The sequence below is a fragment of the Rhodnius prolixus genome, unplaced genomic scaffold (genome assembly GCF_049639745.1).
Source record: "Rhodnius prolixus isolate KJV_2025 unplaced genomic scaffold, Rpr scaffold_2, whole genome shotgun sequence".
Lineage (NCBI taxonomy): Eukaryota > Metazoa > Arthropoda > Insecta > Hemiptera > Reduviidae > Rhodnius > Rhodnius prolixus.
The window spans coordinates 4384991-4394375 of NW_027411592.1; the positions used below are offsets into that span (position 1 = coordinate 4384991).

The 9385-nt window shown below is 31.3% G+C and overlaps 1 protein-coding gene across 2 annotated transcripts; it reads right to left on the reverse strand.

Moving 5' to 3' along the window:
* Window positions 1-9269, reverse strand: Gem2 (Gemin 2). Of its 2 annotated transcripts, XM_074120621.1 has the most exons (6): window positions 9048-9268; window positions 7326-7410; window positions 6429-6569; window positions 5022-5129; window positions 1932-2117; window positions 1-281 (listed from the first exon to the last, which is right to left on the reverse strand). In XM_074120621.1, the coding sequence occupies exons 1-6, from the start codon at window positions 9161-9163 to the stop codon at window positions 189-191; spliced, it is 729 nt and encodes a 242-aa protein (XP_073976722.1). In that variant the 5' UTR covers window positions 9164-9268; the 3' UTR covers window positions 1-188. The 2 variants fall into 2 exon arrangements, with proteins under 2 accessions (XP_073976722.1, XP_073976723.1); XM_074120622.1 differs by lacking the exon at window positions 1932-2117 and having other exon boundaries at window positions 9048-9269.
* Between the last annotated feature and the right edge of the window lie 116 nt (window positions 9270-9385).

Consider the following 9385-nt stretch of genomic DNA (forward strand, 5'->3'; position numbering starts at 1 on the left):
TATATTTAATTAATTTATTTCAAAAGTTCTGTAACCATACATTTATATAAACATTTTTAACCGAAGCCTAAAAGAATACAATAAAAAAAAATAGTTTATAACAATGAATTTCGAGTAATGTGCAAAATGAATAAAAAACAAACTCTAAAACAATACAACAGGAAATTTTTTTATACGAATGAATAATCTCAATTATCTGCTAAATCTATTTGTCTAAAATATTTTCCAACAATGCATATTATTAAATTCAGTCTTACTAAAAGTTCATCATTCTCATCGTCCTGAAAAAAATAAAATAAAAATACAATTAATTAGTTTTGACCAAGGTAAAAAATTACTATATTTTTGGGTAGATAATCGATCTACATGTTATTAAATATTCTGCTACTAGGATTAAACAAACCAAAATTCTACTTAGTTACAATATACAACCAAGAACTTATTACCAGTTTCATAAATTCTTTCTATAAACTGCCTTGAACTAAATATAGTTCCGTATGTACGAATAAATAAGTAGACAAATCTCTTTTCTGCAGCAAAAGCGGCCTAGGTAACCTAATAATTTGTAGTCAACCTTTTCTTACCAGAAAGAGGTGTAAGAGCAATATTATTACCGTGTACGTAGATTTCCACCAGAAATACACTTTTAATGTCCACTGTGTACGAAAAAGTGGTTTCTATATAAATTTGAGAGTATATGAATCAGCATAGCTTAAACCAGAAAGTCAATAGACAACCCCACCAAAAAAAAATACGCGATTACTTTGCTATTGACTTATCCACGAAGAAGAAAAACTTCGCCACTGCAACCTTCGTAGAACAGTGTGGAGAGACTACCTGAGAAGATTAAAACCTAAAGTAATGCTAAGGCTGAAATATGCATTTAAGAAAAAGAATCTACATAAATGTTGTAAACTTTTCATGGTTTTTGAATGAACATTCTTTCATCAAACCATTTGATTTACATAAAAACTCATGATTGTGGTTAATTTTATTTACTTTAAAATAACATTAATTCAAGTTCAAAATTCATAGTTTGAATTAAGACAAGATAATATTTTTCCGAAATTACCAAAGGGAAAGAAGAAAGATATTATTAATAGCTTTCCGTGGCACAACTCTCTATTAAGGATTTCAATTAGGGGGAACATAATATTTACTCATCGATATCATTGAATAACACAATAAACTATTATTTTTAATATACATTTTTAATAATTAAAATATGATTTTTAATGATTAAAAATCTAATCATCAAAAGTTCTTAAAGGCATCCTGAAATTATTAAAGAATTTTAGTTCACATTACGCTAGCAGTTTTGATTTAATATTCATAATGATTTTATGAAAACACTACGTGATTATGAGTCAGTCACGTGCAATATTTAGAATCATCTCCTTTAACAGCTTCCATCAGCAATGGAGAAGCCCAATTCAAAATGCCTCTCACTTTTTTAATGCACTATGTCTGTACTGTAGCACAGATCTGAACTTACGGTTATTTTTCGTTTTAAGCTAGTGGGTTCACATAGGCAGACGCTTACACAGTTGGGTTATTTTACAAAAACCTCTTAAGGGAATGGATTAGCTATGCGGTTCGCGTATTGGATTCCCACGCGGAGGTCCCGGGTTCGAATCCAGCTGCTGGCCCTCAGATTTTCTCTTCCAAGGAGCTCCTTACATCTAACTGTCCGGAGATGGACAGTATTGTCTGTAACGAGAGAATACTTCCGGGGGCCGGCAGTGCACGGAAAAAAGCTCCGGGCATCAATAACCTCGGATAATTACAGGCCTTAAATTAAAAAAAAAAAGTCAAACTGTTATTTGCGGTAAAACACCAAATTTGAAAATTGGACTTTTTATTCAATTCTTCTTATAAATAGTAAGAGAAAAAAATATATATATAGTAATAATTAAAAAGTATTTTATTACCATTCTAGATCGAACATTCACTGCTTCAACAGCAATTCGACGAAGTGTAGAACATGTATCTGGTAGTATAGGTATTTCCAAACAACTCAGCAATGCATACAGCCAGACACTTGTATTGCGACTGAAGAATATTTTAGCATCTTGCAACCAATTGCAGAATAAGCCCAACAGTACATTCAATGAAGTCTAATCACACAGTTGATTGAAAACAAAAAACAATACTACACAAATTACTATTTTATATTTCATTTAGAACAGAGGGCATGCATTGTAATTAACAGAAATCGTAAATAAATCAATCGCCCTTGTACCAACCAAAATTTCAAAAATAAAATAAAATAAAATGTTTAATTAGAATTAATTCCACATATGAATCATCAAATTATAGAAATAGTATTATAATTATAAACTAAGCCAAATATTTCCCAACTAACATGTTTCAGTAGCTTTCAAACATTTTGAAGAAACACCCGATTGAGGGAGGATAGATTTGGCGCGCAAGCGCAGACATTCTACACCCTCATCGTCCATCACATGCAAAGAATAAGAAGGACTGTGCCGACGATGAACCAAGAGAACAACACACCTGAAGATGAGAATTTCCAAAAGTAATACCCAAGCTTAAGGGATAACTCCAATAAATATTTGTATATGAATTATTAAAAAAAAAAATAAAATAAAATAAATTTTTATACTGACCGCATTACACTAGAAGATTAAGAAAACAAAATGGGACAAAAATTAAAAAAATGTAATTATTATGAACGCCAAAAATATGTTCGGAAGGCAATTGAAACTACGATCGAGTACTGAGATATCAGTTTAATCACCTTTTATAAACATTTCATGCTTTCTAAAATTTATTTCTTTTTCATTATTTTTAAAATTAATAGTGCTACTTTTCGAAGAACTCTGAGACGTTGGCCACTTTGACGCTTTCAAGATTAATTTTTATTTTAGCGATTAGAGATGAAAATAAGAATGAACATGTAAAAGTTTAGTTGATTACATGAAGAACTATTTATCTTACACATAAAAAACATAATTTGACTTTAGCCATGGTTTAACACCCGAAGAGTGGATCAAAGCTCGATTTTATCACCAAAATTGCGTTAATTGTTATATTACATCTAAAAATTGGTGCTAAGGATTGTGCAACTCTAAAGAGAGTCGAAATGAATCCAGATTCTTGTTTTCATCATGCGGGCACAAATTCGCTTGAAGATGGAGATAGATTTGGCCCTTCACGTTTACCTCTGGTGAAGTCTGGTCATGCCATAGTCAAATAAATATGCTGAATATTATTATTTGCCTGCGCGGCGGGGCCTCAGCATTATGCTATCCAAAGCTCTTCTGGACCCATACCCGAAAGTATGTGCTAGAATAAGCTGTATGCTACAGATATATTCTGCTAACCTTATATACATTTTTCCAGTGAATATGAATAAAAAAACTTCCTATAATTAACGCAACTAAGTCTGCAAGAACAATAAGAATGTTGCTCGTTACAACGCAGCGCCATGCTTTTGTCTGATCAGTCGATTATGAATTTTGCTTGGTTAAAAGTAAATTTATCTATACATAAATGAATGTAGTAAAAGATTTTCTAATTTTTCCAGCAAATGCTTCAAGAAAAGATGAACGAATTCTGGTGAACTACTTACTATGTACAATAAATTTATCTTTCTTTAAACAATATTTCCCACTAAACACACAAATTGATATTTTTACATCCTTAGTGGATCAAATATAAACGAAGTATATTAATTTGAAGGATTCAAGGCTTTTAGATTTCACGGAAAGGTATGTGAAGAAAGGAAGCAGGGCCTCAAAGACGTCTCATGATCGTGCATATCACCTGCAGTGGTAAATAAGAGAATTTTTTTGTAAACCTCCTGTTACGGAGATTCATTGCCGTTAACTTTATTTCAATAAAGTAAAAGTAAAGTTTAGGGCAAGGAGTGCTGTGCACTTTAGTCAGCAATCTTGGATCCCAATTAGCTACTTTTCCATTTCCATCTCCAAAATCCTTCTGGTCAACATGTATCGACCGGAAATAACAGTTTACAGTACTTTATTTTCTTGCTATCACTAAAGTAATTACTATAATAATCTTTCAAATTTATCTACTTACTTAATAAACATTGATTTGTAACATTTTTCCAGTCAAAATCATTTTAGGGCATTCAATGGGAAGGAGGTAGTAAGGCTTTCTTTTCCAGAGGCAATTTTGTAGAATTGTGCTTTTTGGTCCTACCCCTCACATAATATTAATAAAGATTTGATTATAGAAATTCTACAACTACGTGTTTTTTTTATATTTTTTCCATAATTTTCTTAAAAATCTATCTACCACATCTTTAAATCATGGTTGACTACGACTTGTAGGTGAGGTTGCTATGATTTTCGTTCAAATTGATTTTAGCTGTATTCTAGAGAAGGAATTTTTCTCTTTTGTCATTTCAATAGGTACTTCTCTCTAAAGTTTCTGGTATTCTATGGCTTCACCACGTACACAATGTTTCGTGAAATAAATATTCTAGTAAAATTCCGAAAAATGTTGCGTCAAAATTATGAGACTTTTCGTAAAAAAAAGTTATGAGTGTGTTTCACATTAGATATTTGTTTTTTTTCAATATGAGGATTTTAAAAATTTCAATGATATAAATAATAAAAATCTAGGTTATTATAAAATTTGTTTTTGTTGTTTTTGTTTTTTCCCTAAAGGCGTCAGTCAGTACAATCTTAGCGAAGAATTTTAGGAAATTTATGAGGTTTTCCTCGTATCTAATTTTTTGATTCTTATTGCAATCATTTTACTTGTTCTTACCATTTTGATTCAAGTAAAAAATATACTCCTTTATGCAGGTACTCGTTGGTTTGGAACAAAGTAATCCTTAAGTCCTAAATAAACAGTGAAATGCTTCAATTGATCTTATTCCATTCAATTCTCTTGATAAAAAATATCCATTTGTCGATTGTGATTTAACAAGTTTACAATTTCAGATTGTTCAGCAAAAATGAAATAAAACAAATAGTTTTTAAATGTTAATAATATTATTATAAAACAGAAAAACAAAGAATTTGCACCTGTTTCAAAACCAGAACTTGCGTAAGTAATGGATATTTCTCTTGCTTACAATCAATGTCAAAACAATACTGAAACCACTGATCCTCTTCTGCATCGTCTTCAGGTACCTTGAACATAAACAATGTCTTTATAACATTTCTCCTTATGTTATCAGAACTATATTGGCGCTTATGGCAATAATCTATGGTTTAAGATCAAAGGAAAGAACTGCTACCTATAGTTTAAGTCGAAAATATGTAGTTTACAACCCTTACTATATATAAAACTTTACATACCGACAAATTCGTTATTCTTTCCAGTGTAGTACAGTCAAATTGGAAAACTTTACAGGGTAGAATATAAACAACAGAATATTGGTATTATGGCATAATAGACCCAAAAACCCTGTCCTTATTCAGCTTCTCACATGAGTTTCTATCTTTGGTTTTTATTTCTCATCATTTAATTTCCATGACGATGATTTCTTTATGGTTATTCTATTTACTTATTTATGATATATTTAATACGTCTCTGAAATCTTTATCAATCGAATTAGATGCTTTTTCAAAACGGTCGACTTTGTGAACCAATAATTGTTCAGGAGAGCCGAGAGGTCAGAGATTTTAATTATGAGAATAAATAATTACGGGGATATTTCATATGACATTGATCTTTTAACTAAGCTCTTTAAGCCCTTAACAAGTGGACGAGAAAAGGAAATAGTGGCTTACCAATATCTCCGTTTCAGCAGAATAATTGGTAATGAAAAATATCTTGAGATCGTGGAGAATGCATATAAAACTTACAAAGGAAAAAAATAAATTCTACTGTTAACCATACTGGAATAAAACGGTTATTCAATCATCTTCTGTTAGCCTCAAAAAACCTTCACTGCTAACTTTTGAATATCTATTAAAGATATTGAGAAAACGTTATAGTTTGAAACGCATTGAAATTGTAGACGTTTTAGACTGCAACAAAGTGTATAAGACTAAGAGAATGGTATTGGCAAGGTAATAACGCCCAGAATTGGTAGTATCTGATAATTATTCTGAATTTACTTCACATATTGCAGTTGAGTTATCATTTATATACTTATATATAGATAGATGAATAATACTCTGTATTTAGTGCATATATATGCACCTTACGATTCGCTTTATACATATTTACAAGGTATGATTCGCTTTTGGAATAAAATAAAATTCTCTGATTTTGTAAATGAATGTATTTATTTGTACATGAGTTCAGCTCTTAGCAATAAGCACGACGCATGACTTAAAACGCTTAAAACTTAAAAATAAAATCTAATTCGGCAGTATTCCTGAACTTCTACTTCATGAAATAAGCTTGTGCTCAAATATAGTTTTCAATTGAATGATTTCTAAAAAACTTGAGAAAGATATTTTGCAATGTAAAAAAATCACCTGTAGATGGTGAGTTCTTTGAAAGTGTGGTGAACTTCTCATACTTGATACATCCGCCCTCACTCTTTCGAACTCTTCACATTGCCAGCGTTGCCATTCTTCAGTAGGCAGAAATAAATTAGATATCTTCGGTTTAGAATTCTAAAATGAAGATTTGCTTTTTACAATTATTGATTGAAAATCATAAAAATAAAATTTTAAATATTTTTGAAGTAAATTATTTTTACAGTACACTAAATTATACTTTAGATCGATTATGCCCCCTCCCTACCAAAAGGGCTCCTACTTAAATGTTTCAAATAAAAGGTTTAGACCTGTAAGAGAACCATCAGTAAACAAATTTAAAGTAAATTGCTGAAATCGTTTTCAAGAAAATAACAATAAAGTGCCAAAATCGTTGCAGAAAAAATGCCTTTTGGTTGATAGATTTTGACCAAACCTTATTATAGGGGGTCTCTTGGTAACGGCGCTTGGATAAACTATCAAATTTGAACTACCTGTGATGAGTTATACTAACCACGGTCAGACAAAACCACAAAAAGTTTTAAAAAACAGTTTTTCGAATGTGGAGAACCTCTAAATGTATTTCCATTAAATACTCAAATTCTGAAATCGCATTGTACTTAGTACATGAGGAGTTGATCTCCATTTCAAATTTTTTTCCAATAAATTAGTCTTTATTAGCTCCATGACCTATCATTATTGCCATTAAACTTAAGGGCTTAAACTAAAACCAAAAACCTACTGTATGAATTCTTACTTTATTTTTTTTTTTTTAATTGGCTTTTCACCATTCAGCCGATTCTCCCTTAGATTAATCGTTAGCCTTCTTAACACTATCCTAAAACCGCTTTAAGATCAAGTAATTCTTAAAACCTTATTAATGAGAATAGTCACCTCCGATACATAAAACGTTTGTTGTTTTAATTTCTTTCGGTTAACATGAGCTGCAATCACAGCCGGACATTTGCGAGCTTCATTTCTGGAAAAGAAATTGGATTAAAAAATCATTTTTACTTGAACTAAACCTAAAAAAATTAATAATAATAAAAAGTAACAACACTTAAAGTTGTAAAAATAATAAACTGTGCATCCCTCACTTATCTAACCCCACCCAAGACGACTTGAAACTCGTGCCGAAAGATGGATGGCAGAGGAGTGACTACTATGCCGAAAGCTTTTGATGTATTAGGCGCCTCCTTTAAAGTAAGCAGCCTTTCCCAATGATCGCAAACTTAGGAGCATTTGACCTCCCTACTTTAGTCTGCGTAAAAGTCAAGTGGGAAAGATAAAATACCCTTTCTGGAGAAGGCTGATGTTAAGTCTTTCGAGGAGTGGTCATCCCAATCCCATCTGTCAGTTCTACTCCCTTTCTAGAGGTTCCTCAGAGAGCCTGAGTGGTGAACACTTGTTGGGGCGAGATATTGTTGATTATTATTTGTAACTGATAGACATCCACACAAGAACTTGAAAACATTTGTATAGTTTTACATGCACGGAAAAAGTTTTAGTATTTTAAAAGTTAAACTTTAAGATATCTCTATTATAAATATTCAATATTAATTTCCAAGAAAAAATTATTAATTAAGAGGAGAAGTATAATCAAGAATTTATTACCAATATTAATTTAGTTTCGAAATTTATTTATAGGTAGCAGTTTTTCATTTGAGTTCAACTAATTTACTTCATTTCAGTATTAGAAACTCTTAATGGTCAAAAAAACTTTAGTTTGCCTGTTATTATTTTTTCACTTAAGATACGTCAACATCTGAGTTCATTGGCGCCCGGAGCTTTTTCAGTGCACTCATTGCCGTGTTCTCTCGTTGTAGGCAACACAATTCATCACCGAATAGCTGTATCACATCACTGTAAGCAGCTCCAAGAAAGAGAAAATGTAAGGGCAGTCAGTTGGATTCGAACCGGGACCTCCGCGTGGGAATCCAGTAAGATAAACACCGGGCTTATTCTATTCCTCAGTCATTATTAAAAACAAACATTTTCAATCTCTTATCAACAAAGGGCTGAGTTTAAGGGGGAACTTTTCTGATGACATGTGATGTTTTTGTGAGTCATGAAAAAAAAACATGAAATAGCACTGATTCAGTTCAAATAGACGATTTATTTCTTTTGAAACTTAAAAAAAAAAAATAATAACATTAAATTAATTTAACAGTAGAATAGTTGAATCTGTAGAGTAGTTACAGTTTACTGTAACTAATAGTCTTTAGACTATTTACATGTCACTTACGAACTGTGCTACATACCCCGCAATTAATTTCTGTAATTAACATGATTTGTTCAATACAGATAAAGCAAAAATGCAAAAATTAAAAATTTTCAATATTCAACGTAATGGTATTCAGCCATTACAATTAACTTTTAGCTGACTGATAAGATTAAATATAGCAGATATACTCGATCCAAGAGTTACAAAAAGTTATCGTTTATTTTTTCCGCAATTTATTTTGCAGCCATTTCTGTATTATAAATGGGGGTTGTTTGAATAGAAAACAGCAATATAATAGAATTTTCACTAATAAACAATATACGTCGGTAAAATTAACATTGCACTTACTTTTTAATAATTACCTAAATAAGTATCCTATAGCAAAAACATACCTAACTGTTAACAGATATTCATGTCCATTAGTAGGAGTTTCTGCAGGATTGAATTTACAAAATTCGTCATCTACTATTAGTGCTCTTTCTAATAATATATCTTCTTCTCCGTCCATTGAAATAGTGGTTAAAAAATCTAAGGATAAATGATGGCACTAGAACAAATACAAATGAAAACTTGAAACTTAATTATAACCTTCCTATTACTTTTTTATTCCTTCTTTCTGCAACAGCTGATGTGATTAGAAACCGCGGGATGCTTGGTATAAAAAGCGCCAATGAATATCTAAAGTAAGATTTTAGTGTTTTGTTTAATCCTGTTGTGCCTAGTGGTGGTA

What these genes read in the sequence shown, in the direction of transcription:
- Gem2 (XM_074120621.1), bottom strand. Translation starts at nt 9,163, where the DNA reads ATGGACGGAGAAGAAGATATATTATTAGAAAGAGCACTAATAGTAGAT. An exon ending in AAACGTTTTATGTATCGGAG is followed by an intron (nt 6,570 to 7,325) that starts GTGACTATTCTC and finishes TCTTCATTTTAG; the next exon opens with AATTCTAAACCGAAGATATC. An exon ending in AAGTTCTGGTTTTGAAACAG is followed by an intron (nt 2,118 to 5,021) that starts GTGCAAATTCTT and finishes CTGTGTGATTAG; the next exon opens with ACTTCATTGAATGTACTGTT.